The sequence below is a fragment of the Camellia sinensis genome, chromosome 15 (assembly GCF_055761805.1).
Source record: "Camellia sinensis isolate YWXY chromosome 15, ASM5576180v1, whole genome shotgun sequence".
NCBI classification, from domain to species: Eukaryota; Viridiplantae; Streptophyta; class Magnoliopsida; order Ericales; family Theaceae; genus Camellia; species Camellia sinensis.
The window spans coordinates 142787088-142806699 of NC_138975.1; the positions used below are offsets into that span (position 1 = coordinate 142787088).

General features: G+C 37.2%; 1 protein-coding gene across 2 annotated transcripts; it reads right to left on the reverse strand.

The window, feature by feature from the left end:
* Positions 1-2557: 2557 nt before the first annotated feature.
* On the reverse strand, positions 2558-16252 carry LOC114280616 (putative ADP-ribosylation factor GTPase-activating protein AGD15). 2 transcript variants are annotated; one of them, XM_082909443.1, is made up of 9 exons: positions 15658-16252; positions 14204-14262; positions 13193-13283; positions 12780-12834; positions 8232-8322; positions 7932-8130; positions 4073-4250; positions 3805-3900; positions 2558-3000 (listed from the first exon to the last, which is right to left on the reverse strand). In XM_082909443.1, coding segments are annotated over exons 1-8 (726 nt in total). In that variant the 5' UTR covers positions 15709-16252; the 3' UTR covers positions 2558-3000; positions 3805-3898. The 2 variants fall into 2 exon arrangements, with proteins under 2 accessions (XP_082765569.1, XP_082765570.1); XM_082909444.1 differs by lacking the exon at positions 12780-12834 and having other exon boundaries at positions 13193-13305; positions 15658-16032.
* Positions 16253-19612: the final 3360 nt, after the last annotated feature.

Consider the following 19612-nt stretch of genomic DNA (forward strand, 5'->3'; position numbering starts at 1 on the left):
TAGAGAGCCAGTAGGAGAAGAACAACATCGTCAAACCCACAACCCAATGGATCGAAGATTTCAGAAATCTCAAAATATTCTGAGAATTCAAATCCCAATCTCACAAGCCCTAGTATGAAAGTTTCGAATTCACCAGCAATTAAATCTACTTCAAAGACCCAAAAATCGGCCTCCAAAAACCCTAGCCCAATCGTTTCACCGCCGCAGTATGAAGACAATTTGTCTCTCCTTCTCTTGATATTCGAACTACACATTTCGCCCAATTGCTTGATCTACATTAGCAACATCATCAAAAACATCAGCAACATCAATCCTCTTCCTTTCTATTGGTTCCAATCATTCTGTTTTCTTCGCAGAGGATGATCAGATAACAGAGATGGATGAAGATCAAGACGTCTCCGGAAAGGACCAACTCGACGCCTTTCTGCGATTACCGGTGGGATCTAAACCCAGATTCGATGATGTTTTGTTCATGATGTTCTGATGTTGATGTTCATGATGGTAAACATTAGTTTATTGAAATCTGATGTTCATGATGATAAACATTAGTTTATTGAAATTTGATGTTCATGATCGTAAATGAATCTGATGTTTCATTCTATAATTTCAAACATTATTAAAATATGATGAACATTAGATGTTTGAAGTCTAATGTTTGAAACATTATTGTAATTTTTCACGATGTTTGAAATCTAATTTCAAACATTGTAATGGAACCTTTCAGTCGATAAGAAAATTTTTAGGACTAAACAGTGTATAAGTTATTAATTTTGAACTTATTGGTACATCACCCTTTTTTTTTTATACATATATATATATATATATAATTGTTGTGACAATATTTCAAAATAATGAGACAGACTTGTCATGGCACATAAAAAATCACATAGGAGGCATTCCAATTATTTTATACATACATGTATATTTAAAACATTATTTAGAATGTCTTTTCTTCTTAACTAATTGAACACATCATTTAGCCTCCGTTTGGGAAGTGGATTGACTTTTTGGCTTTTTGACTTTTTTGGCTATTTTAGCCTGTGCTTAAAAGCTTGGTTTGGGAAGAGCTTTTTGGCTTTTTGATTTTTTTGAGTTTTTTGTGAGAGAAGAATGTAATGATTATGGGTTGAATGTGATGTTTTGTTTGTTATGGCTAAAATAGCCTATTTTGTTTTTTGTGGCTAAAATAGCCAAAAAAACCTGCAAACTTACTTGCCAAACACAGGCTTAATTAGTACAGTCAGTGGCACTTCCAAACAAGTTTAGTAAATAAATGGTAAACGGCACCATCGGCGCCACAAAGAACAGCCAATTAAAAAGGGAATTTAAAATTTTCCTTTGAAATAAATTAAAAAATGTAAATAATTTTTTTTTTCTCCCTTTCGGGTCAAAGGGAATCTCAAAACTTTGAATTAAAATTTTTTAAGTTGTGTTTAAATTATTAATTTGGGTATTAGGTAGAGAGTTTAAATTATTAATTTGGGTATTAGGTAGAGATTTTAAATAAAAAAGGAAAAAGTAAGAAATATGCTAATAAAATAAACAATAATGCTAGGAATATTAACAATTTTACTAACATACCTACATGTTTTATTAAGATCAACTATCACTAGGTATAGAACCACATCAACTTGTGAATGTATTAGTAATATTATTAGTAAATATGTTAGTATTCCTAACATTTTTCATAAATTTAGATAAAAATTTAGCCCTTTATTTCCTTTCTAAATATTTATCTAAATTTATAATGCAAGCTCAATTTAAAATTTTATATTATTTTTCACTCTAAAACACCCCCCAAAAAATAATTACGTATAACAAGGCTATAGATATTTTGAACTTTACTTTTTGAATTATTTGTCGAACAATTTCAACTTTTGCAAGCTCCACAAAACACTTATACAACTTTTTAAAAACATTTCAAGCCAAAAATCGAGAAGAGCTATTCTTAAAAGCTAATTTTAAATTCAAAAATGATTGGGACCTTTTTTTTTGAGATCCCCACGATCCTTTTTAGATCTCAACAATTAATGCATATGTGAAATCCACTCATATATATGTAGAGCCCACACCATCAATGGTTGAAATTCAAAAAAGACTGTGCCCAAAAAAAAAGAGGTCTCAGTCGTTGTTGTCTTAAATTCTAGGGTAAACTACCAATAGATCTTAATAGTTAGACTTAATTTCTATTAAGTTCTATTGAAAATAAGTCTTAATAAAATTATAGCTAAAAATAATTTTTTTGTCATAATTTTTTACATACGTCGCTAAAAATTAACAATTAATGACTTTTTTTTGTCATAATTTTTATAAATTATCACTAAAATTTACAATTAGTGATTTTTTTGTGACAAATTTTTCCTATAAAACCTATTAAACGATTAAGTTCACTTATTAGAACCTCCACGTAAGTACCCTAAAATTTTAACAAATGAGTAAAATACATTCTATAAATTCTACCTCCATAATTCACAGGGTAGATGAGTGAAATCATCCCATGGTCCCACGTAGACAAATTTTGAACCAACTCAAATTTCATTTTTCAACCAGATGTGACTAAAAAAAACCAGATGTGACTTTTTTTTTATCCTTCATCTTCTGTTACAACTTGTCCCTTCGAATCATGAAAATGCATCAGTAAGCAAAGAATTCATTGTCAAAATATTTCTATACTTACAACCCGAGATAAACATAGCCGAAAAAATCAATGCAAATCAAGATTAAAAAAACAAAACCAATTTACTTTACAGTTTTCATAACATAAATGAGTGAAAAACAAAAGAAACATTTCAACGCAGCCTTATATTTCTCAACCTAGTTAAGAACTAACCTATCAAAAATGTCAATTTCAAAAAACTGAAAGAGCAGAAGATGAATTTGATTTGTCTTTTCTATGGTTTTAAACGTGGCCTTCCATATGAATATGATACCGACATCCAGTGAGTGCTTGCTGAAATTACTAATGCGGTTCCTCAACTGGTTATCCGAGTACCTAGCTACCTGCAATGCAGAATAAGAAGATTAAAACCATTGTCTAGCTTTGGTTTCAGTCATACACAATTCGTTTGTTGTAGTATACACTGCAATATATTTGTCAATGTTGCATGACTGTCTCCCCAGGAAGACAATTCCTCCTTAACTAATCTTAGAGAGAAAGGAGACGTTGACCAGTGGCCTGCATGCCATGATATGCCTCCCAATATATCATACCTACCTCATGTTTGAACCCACAATCTCAAGGTTGATAGACCTGGTTAACTAATCCCAAGATAGGAGAAGTCTTTTTGGTGTTCATTAATGAAGGTTATGTGAGGGCATGCCTCTTTATATTCTGCTGCATGATACAGCCTTCCCAAAGTCTAAATCATAGGATGCAATGCAACAGTAGGAATGATGTCACCATTTTGTCAAGTCAAGGAGAACTCACCGCCTGTCCATAGGTGGTTTAGGTTCAAATACTTTTGGAGTTTATAAAAGGGTATCATGCAACCAGACACACAAGACAACAACACCTGCATAGCTTGTGCCCACAAACCCCCCCATAACTCAGGTGTTCAATGTCTCTCACTGCCACCCTCTCTATCTCTAAAGCTACCTTGGTCTTCTCCTCCGCCACCTCAGGCGATCTTTGGCCATTGAAGTGCCGGCCAGCTTTCCAGAGTTCCACAACTGACCATCTCTAATACCTAACACCTACACTCCGAAAAACAAGAGCTTCTATCCATGCATTTTGACTAATGACAATGGAAAAGAAGCAGCATTAAGGTGGACAATGATTGAAAAAGCTAATTTGAAGCAGCATACCTTAATAAATCACCTTCTCAATTTCCACCTATGAACTGCAACTTCGACTCCAATGGATATTAACTCTGTTAAGGCTCAATCTCTGTGGATTTCCTCCTGCAATCAGAACATTTATTTAGAAATATAGACATCAGAAAATTGGAAGAAACGTCTTTTGCACTGAAATTTTCTTTTAGTGGCCATTCAGTCTGCTTCGTAATTCACCAATACTCTCATAACTTTATGAACAGTTCACATGATATGCTTTGCAATAATATCTTAAGCTTACATTCAAATGTGGCCCAACGGGAAGGAACAATAAAAGGATCAGGCTTTGAGTCTTGGACATAGAGCAAGCTGAAGAGATCTGTAGTTCCGTTACCATTCTGTATGGAGGTATTGTGTTCAGGAATCATCCCCCTTGGTGGAGCTGAAGTCATAAGCCTGTTTGTCATATCTAAAGAACCCTGTCCAAATTTAAATCACCTTCAATAGTCAGTGTTAAATATATTCTAATTTAGTAAAGTAAATGGAACCAAAAAAAGAAATTTAGTAACAAAACAAGAAACTCAAATAAGCAGCAGATGAAACAAGAAAATGTCAATCTCATCCAGCCAATTTCAAAACTTGCAAACCTTTGGGCTAAAAGCCATTTACATAATCATCCATAAGAAAAATTCCAAGGAAATTATAGGTAACTAAGCAATATAATGCAACAAGAAGCATATTCGCTTTCTTTCTTTCACATGCCATGGCACATTTACTACCCTTTTTCTCTTTCAAATATTTTTAAGTTCAGGTCATATGGACAAGAAACCTCCTAGTCACTAAAAGTTGAACTTTTGTTCCTTGCTCATGGCTAAACTTGTAAATCAAAGACTATAAAAGTTAGGGTCTTTCCATCAATTTACAATTTTACATATAAAATATTATTAAAAAATTATGAATTTTAGAAGATGATATCGAAAGAAAACTACAAAAAAAAAAAAAAAAAAAAATTAAAATTAAAATTAAAATTTGAAAAAAGGTACCCCCAGTTTAGTCTCCATTAGATGGGGGTCTAGGAGAGGGAGATTGGATACAGACATAACATTTGGTATAATTTGCACAAAGTGATTGCCCTCAAGTTTGAACCCACAACCTCAAGGTTAATAGACCGAGTTTTAAACACTGAACCAGTGGTCCCCATTAAACAAATTAAAGGGCTGGGCTATGTTGGCATTTATACTACCATCCCACCAATGCAAACGGAGGGACACTCACGCACACACCAAAGAGAAAAATAATCACATACAGATTTATGTGATTCGGCCCAAATTACCTACATCCACAGGAGAGAGAGTTTCCACTACGAATAAAATAGAGAATACATGTGAGATGGCCAAAACACTCAAAACCCACACCACTACTTGAACTCCATACTCAAGGGTAGTTGAGCCCTTACTCACCCCGGTGCCCACCCCTTGCATCTCTATTTTTTCCCTCACTATTCTCTCAATCTCTCTCAGAGAAACCCTATAATCCACATGACTATTTATAATAATCTACCTGTGAGAATCATAGTTCCATACAACTAGGTAACCAAATCCTACACATATTAGGTTTCCTAGTAGATTTCAAACTCTACTATCCCACACCAAATACATGTATAAACCACCCAAATAATTATATAGAACCCACCTTTATCACAAAGGTGGACTAATCCTAACAATCACCCCCTCCACCCATGTGGAGTAAATGTTACATGCACTCTCCAACCTAGATGCCCTGGTTTGCGCGATACACTCGATCTTCATCTAGAAGATGTTGCACCCCCTGAACCAAATGCGCACATTATTTGTGTCATGCTCGAGCCGGTGAGATCCGTTGCACCTCCCTGATATGTCTCCATTGCCACGAACCAAACCTTCATAGAAAAGGGATTCGCGTCCTCCTTTGGTGCACACCATCTTGTCGCGAAACCATCTCAAAATCTATGCCCGAAGCTTCCTTCTGTGAACAATCTAGCAACCCGTTGTCTTCCTTTTGGTGGCCACCAAATATCCTTGCAACTATTGCTCACCACTGTTCACCCATGACTCATACTACTTGTCTTATGTTTGACGGCAGCTTCTCTCTTGTCACAAAATACTCCACAAGCCTATACAAGTTGCCAATCATGATGTCCAATCAAACGAACACCATCTGATTGACCCCGCAATGACTGGACTTCCTTGTTGATTGAATCAAATTTCTCCTAGATCACCTAGATCACATGCTATCACCTTTGATCACCCTTGAATCTGTCTAATCCCTTTAAAACTGTTCAGAATCTGAAAATTCTGACCGCACTGATGAAACCGCAATCTTTGAAAACCTTGAGATCCACTTTTGAGGTGAATTTTTCTGCTATGTTTCTTCTTGCGAAAGTCTTCAGCAGATTTAAACCTTTTTTTTTTTAAATTTTCTGTGTGTGCATGAGACTTCACCTTGCTTTGTTCAAGTCATCGTCAACTATCCCGTGGATCAATAACCTTTAGCTCTGATATCACTTGTTGGGATTTATACCACATCCCACCAACGCAAACAGAAGCACAGTCACGCACACACCAAAGAGAAAAATAATCACATATAGATTTATGTGGTTTGGCCCAAATTACCTACATCTATGGGAGAGAGAGTTTCCACTATGAATAAAATATAGCATACATGTGAGATGGCCAAAACACTCAAAACACTCAAAATCCACACCACTACCCGAACCACATGCTCGAGGATATTTAAGCCTTTGCTCACCCCGATGTCCACGGTATTTTTTCTCTCACCCCTTACTACTCTCTCAATCTCTCTCAAAGAAACCCTATAGTGCACATGACTATTTATAATAATCTAACCGTGAGAATACTAGCTCCATACAATTAGATAACCAAATCCTACACATATTAGGTTTCCTAATAGATTTCTAACTCTACTATCCCACACCAACTACATGTATAAACCAACCTAATAATTATATGAGACCCACCTTTATCATATGGGTGGGACTAATCCTAACAGGCTAATCATGCAATAGAATATAAAGAGGGATGTCCTCGTAACATTCATTAATGAACACCAAAAAGACATATGATAGGATGATAAGAAAGCCTTCCCAAACAACATGGTGTCTAAAGAATGCCCCTTACAGATCCTGGAATTTAACTCCCATTTGGACCATGAAATGTCCCCAGCACTATCCTCCAAAACTTATTTCTGCTTTAACTTCAAACCATTAATTTCCAGGCAAGATGCATGTCCATAACAAAATCTCATAAAATAAAGTGAAAAATCATTTTGAACCATCAAATCATAACTTTAAATAAGTTCTTAGTCAATACCCTGGCTCCTCCATGGCAAAGCAGATTCGCCATTCACATGAAATTATGCAGCCTAAGGTTCCTCTACAAAAAAGGAGTACTATTCACATAGAATTACAATCTAAGATTAGCTAATCCCAACTGAAAGACTAGCTTTGCAGCCCAAATGATTTGGTGGTAGTTTCTTTCAAGTTATTTCCTACAGATAGAGAAAATTGCAGAAGAAAATCTGTGAGGTTTCCCTTTGGATAACAAAAAATATGAATACTAATGACATAGTTCTCATAAAGTCACCACCTCCCAAGAGATATGAGGTTTCAATGTCACCCAATGAGAAGGCACATGTTCCAAATTTTGCCTGTGCTCCAATCCTAGAAATCCTAAAGATAAGTGTGGAACCAACGCTAGGAACATTAATAACAGTTTCCACCAAAAGTAGCAGTAATAATAACAACAGCAACAGCTACAACAAAATATATAAACATACATATATTGATCACAAATTGAAATCAAATACCCAAAAAATTTAAAAATAAAAGTAGGACTAGATTCTACTTAGAAACTAAACTTCTTATTAAGGAAAGGAAACAGTGCATACTTTTCTCTGGAAACTAGAAAGAAAATAAACAAATAATGCCTTCATATCAGAATCCTACCCTATGGAAAAAAGGCTATAAAGAACATACCAAAAAAATATTGAGCAATATAAAGTATAAAATGATCAAAAAGACGAATATTTCTGCATGAATTGAAATTCGCAAATAGATCTTTTATCAAGCACAAAAATTAAATTCAATTGAGTATAAACATTACCCCATGAGTTCTTGTAATAGGAGCTACTTGTGACATATGTTTAGTAAGAATCTCTTCCTCCAGAGAAAATTTTCTTATTTTCTTTGGAATGCCAGCTTTGGCTTCGCTGTGATCTAATTTGTCAAATCTAGAGCTGTTTTCCCCTAATATTGGAATTGGTTGTGTTGCTTTCTTCGAAACCCATTTTTTCTCTTGATATCTGAAGAAATCCAAGAGATTCACTTAGAACCAGAAAGAAGAAGAATAAAACTGTACTATTCACTATTTTATAATGTAACACAGTATAGTTGTGCAACTTACTTGGCACGGATAAAGTTTTCAGTCCCGCTTTTGTCAAGATCTGGTGATGCTTCTGCTTCCCAATAACTGTTAGCTTTCTCATTGCCCATAGCTACACAATTAAGCATTTTGACAATACAAAAAATTTCCATAATAGTTTTAAAAAAATATTGGTAAAACAAAAAAATCAAACCTATTTAGCACAACTTGAGGAATGACCAACTATTTTTTTCTCACTGATCTCTATTAAATTCATCGCCAGTCAGAAAAGTCAAGTGACTAAGATAAACAGCTAGTCATCCATAAATTTGCATCAGCAAGGGATCACATCTTGCAAGATAACGGCTATCTTTTCTGTGCCACATGTGGAGCGTGATGCTATAGGCCAATCACTTGTATAATTAGTCGAAAGGGAATTGGGTACCAATTTCTCCAATTCATAGGGGGAAAATAAGAAATTAAAACAAAATTAAACTTTGTGCGAAAGCAATCTTGTTTTGAGGTCTGCAATTAGCTAATTCATAAATTTTATGGACTCAGGTACGAGTTTCAGGTGCGGAAACTTACCCAAGCATTAGAACTTTCATAAACCTAAATCTTACATATTGGGTTGGGATATGGAACCAAAATTTGGATATGGGTATGGGAACGTGTCATTGACACTTACATATTGCATAATATATAATATTCTTAGACAAAAAAATGTAATTAATTATTGTAGAAATTTAATGTATAAAGAGAAATGATTGTATTATTGATTGATCTAATGTTATATTTATTACAATGATTCATGATTCCTATATATAGAAGAGGGTGAGTATGTAGTAGGTAAGGAGTAGGTGAAGTGGAGGTGGTAGTGGTGTAGTAGGTTAGGTTTAGTGGAGTAGGTGAGGTGGTAGTGGTGTAGTGGGTTAGGTTTAGTGGAGTAGGTTTAAGTGGGTGAAGTAGGTGATAGGTTTTAACAGCCCCCCGCAAACTCAAGGGGGATAGGAACTAACCAACTTGAGTTTGGAGAGAGTAACAAAACAAGAAAATACATAAAAATAAACGAGGATAGGAGACACTGTAGGGTCGTGTCAGACCGTTGGTGAAGACACTGGATGGTGGTGTCATAACGTTGTAGAGGACACTGTATGGTGGTGTCATAACGTTGTAGAGGACACTGTATGGGGGTGTCATAACGTTGTAGAGGACACTGGATGGTGGTGTCATAACGTTGTAGAGGACACTGTATGGTGGTGTCATAACGGTGTAGAGGACACTGGATGGCGGTGTCAGACTGATGTAGAAGACAGTTTATGGGGTCATGTCGGACCGTTGTAGCAGACAATGTTGTGACAGTTGTTGTGACAGTTTACAGAGTCTTGCTGGACCCTTGTAGAAACTAACCGGAATCAATGTCGGGACAGTTTACAGAGTCTTGTCGGACCCATGAAGGAGCTAACCGGAATCAATGTCGGGACAGTTTATAGAGTCTTGTCGGACCCATAAAGGAGCTAACCGGAATCAATGTCGGGACAGTTTACAGAGTCTTGTCGGACCCATAAAGGAGCTAACCGGAATCAATGTCGGGACAGTTTACAGAGTCTTATCGGACCCATGAAGGAGCTAACCGGAATCAATGTCGGGACAGTTTACAGAGTCTTGTCGGACCCATAAAAAGTCGCACCCTCAAAAGGTGTGCCCAATCTGTCAAAAAAGGCGTGCCATCAAAAGGCGTGCCCAATCTCATAAAAAGGTGTGCCGGACATGATGGCGAGGCGCGTCACCACATTGGCTTGCGCGCCCGTTTTGTCGTCTGGCGTCAAGTGGCGCGCGATGCGCATGTCTGCCTTGGCTATTTAACCAAGACGGAGGCTAAGGCTGAGGCTGAGACAAAAAACTGCTAAAAAACCTCTGAAAAACTCTTTGTGTGCTGAGAGAGATACTCTGTAACACTCTGTTGCCCAGTCCTTCTCTGAAAGTACCAGTCGGAAATCGCTGCTTCGCTGAAACACTCAGCAACCCAAAAACATGGCCTCTTCTTCCCGTCCAGCTACCCAGAACATGGCCTCCTCGTCCCGTGGTCTGCTCACGCTCTTTCCAGACCTGAACGAGTCCACAAGAGAAATAACTGGTGCGGTGGCCCTTGAACCGCAACCAAGCGCCTCTAGTTTTGCGCCGTTGAACTTCCCTATGCGGTCGGTGGAGCAAAAAATGGCAGTGCAAACAGATATTGAGGCCAATCAGTATACTTTGAAGTCATGTGTGGAGACCATGACGGCGGTCACAAACTTGTCGCATCGGCTGCAGAGTAGGACAAATGAGGTGCAGCAGTTAAACGCCCAACTGGCTCTGCTCCAACGCATGTATCAGGATGCGCGAGCAGAGATAAGTGTGCTAAAGGCGGAAAATAAGGAGCTGAAGCGGAAGGCCACCGTTATGTTCCGATTTGGAGGTCCGCCATATGCTGCAGTAGAGGAGCAGGGAGTAGTGATCGTGCCCAGTGGAGTGGGAAACACGGAGGCAACACCGTCAAGGGCCGCCCAGGACGGAGGCAAGAAGAAGAGACCGGCGGCAGAGTAGAGAAGAAAAAAATCCCGCCTGTGGAGGTGGTTATGTTGGTTTGGTTTGGTTGTTTTTTTTTTTTTTTTTTTTTTTTTTTGTGTAAAATTGTGATCGGGGTTGATCCCGGAGATGAATAAAATATGGGTGTTGTGCAAATTTGTAAATTTTTTGGTTTTTTTTTTTTTTTTTTTTTTGGTATGGGAATAAAAATAAAATAAAATAAAAAAAGAGAATGGAAAAAGGATGATACTCACCAACTGAGTTGTAGAATATTGAAATATTGATGAAAAAGAAAGATAGAAAAAAATAAAAATAAAATAAAATAAAGGTTTGTGAAAAAATTATTATATAGATATATTGATGAATCAGTAGATATAGGGTGAGTGAAGGATAATAGTGTGGGTAATATATTATAATAATAAAAGATATATATGCTTTGTCCCCTGAATCGGTAAAGATATGGTGAGTGGAGTGCAAAAGGTGAAGGAAGGGGTTGGAAAGTGGACAAAGTGGTGGATCCTTGAGTAGAGAGAGAGAAAAAGGAACCATAGAGAGAGATAGTGGGTTGATTAAAAAAAAGAATGTGGAGTTGAAAGTGGGTTCATTCATCAACTTCATGGCCTCAATGATGCAGAGAACCTGTCCCTTTTGTACTTTGTCTCCAACCTTAACAAGCGGTGGTTCACCAGGTGCTGGACTTCGGTAGAATGTCCCTGCCATGGGGCATTTAAGAGGTGGAAGGGATGAAGACAAGGGTTTGAAATTGGAGGGTTTGTGTTGTCCTTGTTCGTCGGATGTGATGAAGATTTGGAGGTCGGAGGCGTGGCGGAGCTCCTGCACATTTGTTATCCCAACTGAACTCCGACACTGCCTGACTCCAACCTTGGTTGCTCGCGACATAGTTCAAGTAGCTGCTTTCTCCACTTGCCTTGTATAGCCATGCCGCAGCCCATAACAGCTCATCCTGATAGCCAGAGTAAGAGCAATAGAAAGAGCATGAACCCTGGTAAGACCCTCTATACTTGTCTGCAAACCCAAACAGCTGCATTCAATGTCATCAATGGGGGTTCACATGCTGGCAACAAATTGGCAATGCAGGAGTTTATGATTCTTCCTGTTGGGGCTTCTTTTTTCACAGAAGCCATGAAGATGGGTGTAGAAGTATATCATCACTTGAAGGCGGTGAGGTTTAGGCCGGAAAGCGACCTGGTTTGGCGGCGGCGGAGCTGTGGAGATGGAACTGGAGTAGGAGGAAGAGGAGGAGGAAACGCATTTTTCTGGGTTTCTCTCTCTCTCTCAGCAATGGATTTTAGAGAGAGAAGAAGAAGAGAGTGACTGAGAGAGTTCAGTATGCAGAGGGAAAGTGTGAATTGAAGCTTGAAGAAGAAGGGTTGTTCTTGTGATTGGAAAGAGTGGAACAAACTTGGTGGGTGTGTAGAGGTCCGGCGGGCGGCCAAGGTGAGCTGCCGCCCGCCGGTGAAGCAGGATTACTAGCTTCTTAACCTTGCTCTGATACCATGTAGAAATTTAATGTATAAAGAGAAATGATTGTATTATTGATTGATCTAATGTTATATTTATTACAATGATTCATGATTCCTATATATAGAAGAGGGTGAGTATGTAGTAGGTAAGGAGAAGGTGAAGTGGAGGTGGTAGTGGTGTAGTAGGTTAGGTTTAGTAGAGTAGGTGAGGTGGTAGTGGTGTAGTGGGTTAGGTTTAGTGGAGTAGGTTTAAGTGGGTGAAGTAGGTGATAGGTTTTAACAATTATGTACAAACAATACTTTAAATTAAATAGGATTTATGAAAAACATGGAGTTCCTCCCTCTCATCCATGTGAGAGGCTAGAAATGTTTCTTCACTACCAAATGTGAGTATCTTCTTCTTCAAACATTGTAAAAGTTTAGAGGATCCAAGTGTTTAAATTGGGTACGGGTGTTGGACACATATCCGACACCCTTATCCTTGTCATATCCATTGAAGAGTCCATGTAACACAAGAATATACAAAACATATTCTTACACTGCATAAAAGCAACCTGCTCCGGTAGCCATGTATCCAAAGTTGTAGACCGTACCTATTTCAAAAAATCAAAAGAATTTCCCATCATTTGAAATAAGGAATAATTGAAGTGCATTCAAGCAAGAACATACATGTAATCGAACTCAACAAACCTTAATCCTAATTAAACAAGAAAGTATAAGTTGCTGGAGATAAGATTATATTATTAAAGATATTAGAAGATATGAAATATATCAGAATATAAAGAGATCCCATGATTTGTGCTTATCATTATTTTTTGTATTTTTGATTTATTTCAATCCCTTAACTGAAGGGATTTTAAGTGATTCTAAAAAATAATAACAGACTCCATCAATCATATGAAAAGAAAAAACAAAAACAAAAAAAACTAGTGAAGAATGATTAATGCAAACCTTTGAGATATGAACTCCAAGACTCCGATGTATTCCTGAGCATTGCATGCATATAAATACCCCCAGGTTCACACTTGCCCAACGTGGAGCCCTGAAATAAGTACGTCATAACACTAAAAAATCGCATTAAATTAATAGTTGTTGACCTGAATATCACAACTTTATCTACTTTTGGTAGGTTAAATAAATCATTGATTGAAAACAGCAATATGTACAGAAATGGGGAATACCCCTTAGCTCAATACAACTTCTTTGAATACAAACATCAGAAGAAAAAAAACCTGAGCAAACCCACAAAGAAACATGGGACTTACCTCTAACGTATCTACAACCACTTAACAGAACCATCAACCTATTGCCTTCAAAGCAACGAGAGGTTAACCATTTCTAAATTTGTAAGAATCTCTAGTCAATTAAAAAAAAAGAAAAAAAAGTGTTTTAAGTTTTAAAATTTTGCAAAACTGTGATTTTTACGGTAGGAATTTGCCTAATCAGATCCAAGAACCCGTTAGATTGGTTTTACAGATAGGAAATATGATTCCCTAATCATATTAATACTTGATCAGATCAGAGTCAATTGAGAAAGTCTAATGACTATCCAAGAAGGTGGTTGTAGGCCTCCTCACCACCAGCCTCTAGCTTAGTTGGTACTTGGCATGAAAAAGTTGGCTATAAATACTGTTTGTTGAAGGCCAAAAATTTCATGTGGCTGAAACTAGTTTAAAATTCATATATTAATAGACTTTTTGATATTGCAAAATTCTATATTATCAAGAAATAACAGAGAAAAAGAAACCAGAGTAATTCACAAGAAGCCATCACTATGTGGGACTGACTAGTGCAGCCCACGATTAAGTGCACCAGAAGGTGAAGTATCATCTCGAAATGATTAAGGCATGACCCAAGACCACCAGGTAGCAGATATGATAATAGTTTTTTTCCAGAAAAAAATATTTTAAAAGAATAATGGTGACATCACAAAATGCATCACAAATCAGTTCTGAAGCGTACTTGCATCGACAATCAGCACATTCCCTATTTTCTGGCAGCTTGAGAAGACCCTCCAATATCTGCAATACAAGGAAAAAACAAAACACAATAATGATGTTTAGAAAGTAAAATAAAGGTGACACCGACTCTACCAAAACAATGGAAGTCTTCTATCCCATAAAATAAAATTAAAAAAATGTATTATTCTTACTAATTAATGGTTCCTCACAAATTATCTCATGAAGTAATGCCAAAGTCAATGGAAGATGCTTTTTCACTTGGTCCTCAGTAAATCTTCAGACACCCTACTCAACATCCATTGATCTAACGATGGTCTATGAGTGATCCATCATACTTGATTTCAGAATGTGTCAACCAAGTAGCCTAGGTTGGGAGCAAGGCCAAGCATCTCCGCTCGGGATCACTTGAGTACTTGTTGTAGTGAGTTCTACCACAGCCAATTCATTCTAGTGCATGTTATATTCCATTGATTGAGCATGCAGCGTGCAAATTTTCAGTTTTACTACATTAGGGATTCCTAAGAAATTCATGCTTAATCAATTAATGTAATTTGAATTTTGACCCACTTTTGGTTTTTCTTAATCAAGGTGCTCAATTGACAGGAGTTAATATTGTTGTCTATCATTTCCCACTTTATGTAAAAGTTAATCATAATTAATTAAGGTTAAGTATGGTTAATTAAACTAGTAATCATGATTAATTAAGACTGATAGTATGATAAGTGGTTTAACTATGATTCATTAGTGTTAGCCTCAATTAATTAAGGTTAATTAATTAATTAACCAATTGGTTAGAGATGAGATGAAGCACAAAACCTCACTAGGGATGTTTGACACCTCCTACCTGGCTTATATGACTAAGAGAGAGAGAAAGAAGCTTGTGTCTCTCCTAGATATATCCATGTTCTACATTGGAACTGCCCATATACAAGCATGAACGATGGATCTAACCAGAGGCAGTGCTACAAGAATATGGGGTTAGCTGACCCCCCAGAAAAAAAACAACTAGATATATGTAATGTATTTACAAGTATTGGGTGGATATTCTCATGTGGCCCATAAAAAATGAAAGAAAATTTAAGTAAAAAGTATGATGTTGGGGTCAATCTTGTCTTTAGTTTACTAATTGAGGTCAATATGATCTTTCTGTTTGCCAAATTGTAGTCAAACAATTGAAAAAAATAATCACAAATTAAATTACTAGTTTGTTGAAATGAAGGGAAAATTGAACATATTTTACAAATAATTTCATTCAATAGAGGTGGTTGGTTTGATGTAATTCAAATTGTAGGGAAAGAAAAGAAAAAATAAATAAATAAAAATAATCTATGAAGGAAGGAATGAATGAGATTGAAGCAAGCAAATGAGGAAGCAGATCAAAATTATGAAGAAAATGAAGGAATAGAGAAGATTGAAGGGGGTAGAGAGAGAGAGAGAATGAGATAGGAATAATACTTTGGTGTGTTTGGCGTTGAGCTCCTTGGATATGGTCGCCTTCTCGTTCATGTTTGGTCGATTTTGTTTCCTATCTCTATCCTTTTGTTGTGGATTCCCAAAATTCCCTTCTCTCAATTTCGCACAGAGAGAGAGAGAGAGACAGAGAGAGAGAGAGAGAGAGAGAAGAAGAAGAAGAAGAAGAAGAAGAGAAGAATGGTGTACCCTGTGTTTGTGTGTGAGGTGCGCGTGAGAACAATGGGGGAATAGTAGGACTGGTGGCAGAACAGATTCGAAGGAAAACGGTTATATCTTATCACTTCCTCTAAAATCCCGGGTTTTTCTTCTCTTTCTTCGTGTTTGTAATTGACCTCCGCCGCCTCTATCAAGGCTCACAACCTTTTAGGCTCTATACCACTGAAAAATCTTATTTGGGTTGAATCATTCTTTTGCCAAGGTACGAACTTGAGTTGAGTAAAGGCCTATCAGGATAGATTGCAAGTCTTTAATACTGTCAAATGATAATCCCTTACGCTTCCTTTAAAATTAGTTAAAAACTAACTTATTAAATCATGTTCCATATAAACTTATTTTCTTATCTTTTTTCTCCTCACTCCAAGATATAAATAAGTAAGTTCAATATGCATTTGTGTGAGTGATTTTCTGATCACACTGCCCGTTTAGTAATCAGCTAGAGAGCACTGGTAAAATAGATGGCTTCAGCTAACTTGTAACAGAAAGAAAAGTCTCCGGCAGTGGTTCAACCAACCGAGGGCACTCTGACGATCAAGTCAGTATATCTTTCAAAGATAATCAAGTGCTAAACTTACTGCTCAAAGCATAAAATTGCGTACCTTAAACTCATGGGGATGCCTCGCTTTTATAGCCAACATAAACCTAGTCCCAATAGGAGCCTAAATTCTATGGACTCAAGATTACTGTTAATCTTGGACTCTCAGTAAGATTAGGATAAACTCTCTAAGAGTCTTATCTTAATACAAACTGAAATCTTCTCTCATTCTAGGACTCTTGTCCCTCATCCAGGTTGAGTTCCTTCTTCATTCTAAGACTCTTGTCCCTTATCCACTTATCTCGGATTCCGATATCTTCGGAAATAACCTCGGCCTTGCCGAGATCACCTCGGCGTCACGACCAGGACACGTGGCACCTCGGCTGACACGTCGGCGTCACCTTGCCACGTGTTGGTATTTAGAAAATACATCCCCACAACTGCCCCTAGGTTCTATTACCTCGGTATTCTGAGGTGATGGAACTTACACTGTTTGTTCATCTGTGCCCCTCTGTCCGAGATCAAACTCGCCGACCTCAAAGTTCCCTGGACTTTATTGTCCACTGGTGTCAAGAATCAAGTTTCATGCTTTCCAAGCTGCTTGAAATCGCACCTGCTAGCCGAGGTTCTGGTTCCATTAATTTGTAAACTCCAAGAGCTTTGCAACTGCTCCACTCACACTCTCTGGTGAGTTTCCTGATTTCCAGTCACCTATTTGACTCCGGCGATCTTTATATCGGCGTTCATTTGGTAGGTTCATAAATTCTCACTTTTTATTAAGCTCAATCTTTCATAACTCTTCTGATTCTGTTTACTTGCCATCTGTTGCCTTCTATTTTCGTCTGTCTTCAAGTTTTTGATTTCTTATTGCTAAAATGCCTGGAACTGTTCTTGTCATATCCGCTTTCTGTTGCTAGTATCATGTCTGGTTCATTACTTTCTTGTTATTCACATACTTACTTAGTGCATGTGCACTTGGCTTTATTCTTTGAACTTTGTCATCTTCTTGACTCTGTTTTTCTCTTCTTGTTTTTCTTCAATCCCATGTTCTGTTAGGAACCGCAGTAGTTGATGCAATGTTGAGGGAACTGCCCCCATTGCATGCAACCATGATCTTCCCAAGATTTGTAAGGAGTGTCGATGATGGTGAATTCTGTTGTGATCTTTCTGGTGTCAACCTGCATCTCCAAGCTTACTGCTCTCAGTGCCCACGTCGGCGTTCCTTTGAACCTAACCATTGGGCTATTGGGTTGCTCCATATTGTCTGGATGAAGGCCGAGCTCCTTGTAATATCGGACATATATGATGTCACAAGAGCTTCCTTGGTCAATCAGGATGCGTTTCACTTGGCACTCCCCAACCTGGAGGGATACTACCAAAGCGTCATTATGTGGGTGCTGGACCATTTCGAGGTCGGCTTCGGTAAAAGACACTACTGGTCCCAAGCACTCATCTGCCCGATGTCTCTTGTCCCCGTCTTGATAGACATGTTGCAGGTGCTTTACCTTCTGAGTCTCTCCCTTAATTTCGTTCTCGTTGACCCTCGAGTGAATTACATTAATTACCCGAGGTCTTTCTGCCTGAGGTTGTTGTACTGGGGGAGGTGGAGCTGCTGGCGCCTGAGGCAGTTTTTCTTGTTCTTCCCTTGTTCTGGTCGCATTGACGAGGTCCTTTCAGATCACCTTGCCTCATCAGATCTTCTAAGCGTGCTCTTAGTGTTTCTGCAAACCTGAGTCATATGCCCGCCTTCAATATACACCTTTAACTGTGCAATCTCCTCGGGGTGTAACACCTTTGTTGTACCCATTTAATCAGTTTATCTCGGTTTTTGACCTAATACTTGAAAAATATTTATCATAACATTTCCACAAGTGTTATTTACAACTTAATACTTCACTTTTAGTAAGACTTCTGTCTTCAAACTTCTTCCAAGTCTTGGCAATATGGTAATCTCGGCAAGTATGTAGATACTATTTTCAGCATAACCTTGATTTAACTTGTAAATTTTTTCTCGTTCAACTTGTAAATTTCTGCTCAAAAAATTTCAACAAGTATTTAACCATAGTCTTCAATCTTGTAAACTCTTCTCAAGTTTCAACAAGTGTTTGAGCATCTTCTCGGTTTTAGCCTAACTTGTAAACTTTTCTCAAGTTTCCACATCATCTCGGCTTAACTTCGGTTAAGCATTATCTTAGTTTAACTTCGATTAAACATCATCTTCGGCTTAACTTTGACTAAGCATCATCTCGGTTTAACTTCGGTAAAACATCATCTTCGGCTTAACTTCGGTTAAGCATCATCTCGGCTTAACTTCGGTTAAACATCATCTCGGCTTAACTTCGGTTAAGCACCATCTCGGCTTAACTTCGGTTAAGCATCATCTCGTTTTAACTTTGGTTAAACATCATCTTCGGCTTAACTTCGGTTAAGCATCATCTCGGCTTAACTTCGGTTAAACATTATATTCGCTTAACCAACTTGTAAATTGCTACAAATTTCAACAAGCGGTAAACATCATATCGGTTTAACCAACTTGTAAATTACTACAAATTTTAACAAGCGGTAAACATCATATCGGTTTAACCAACTTGTAAATTGCTACAAATTTCAACAAGTGTTCAACAATGATCTCGGCTTAACTTAACTTGTAAATTGTCCACAAATTTTAACAAGTGTTAAGCAATATTTTTCGTTTTAACCAACTTGTAAATTGTCCACAAATTTCAACAAGTGTTAAATAATGATCTCAGCTTAACTTAACTTGTAAATTGTCCACAAATTTCAACAAGTGTTTAAGCAATACTTTTCGGTTTAACCAACTTGTAAATTGTCTACAAATTTCAACAAGTGTTAAATAATGATCTCGGCTTAACTTAACTTGTAAATTGTCCACAAATTTTAACAAGTGTTAAGCAATACTTTTCGGTTTAACCAACTTGTAAATTGTCTACAAATTTCAACAAGTGTTAAATAATGATCTCGGCTTAACTTAACTTGTAAATTGTCCACAAATTTTAACAAGTGTTAAGCAATACTTTTCGGTTTAACCAACTTGTAAATTGTTACAAATTTCAACAAGCGTTAAACAATGATCTCGGCTTAACTTAACTTGTAAATTGTCCACAAATTTCAACAAGTGTTAAGCAATACTTTTCGGTTTAACCAACTTGTAAACTGTCCACAAAT

What these genes read in the sequence shown, in the direction of transcription:
- LOC114280616 (XM_082909443.1), bottom strand. Translation starts at nt 15,708, where the DNA reads ATGAACGAGAAGGCGACCATATCCAAGGAGCTCAACGCCAAACACACC. An exon ending in TTGGAGTTCATATCTCAAAG is followed by an intron (nt 12,835 to 13,192) that starts GTTTGCATTAAT and finishes TTTTTGAAATAG; the next exon opens with GTACGGTCTACAACTTTGGA. An exon ending in GCAGGTTGCTTTTATGCAGT is followed by an intron (nt 8,323 to 12,779) that starts GTAAGAATATGT and finishes TTAATTGTGTAG; the next exon opens with CTATGGGCAATGAGAAAGCT.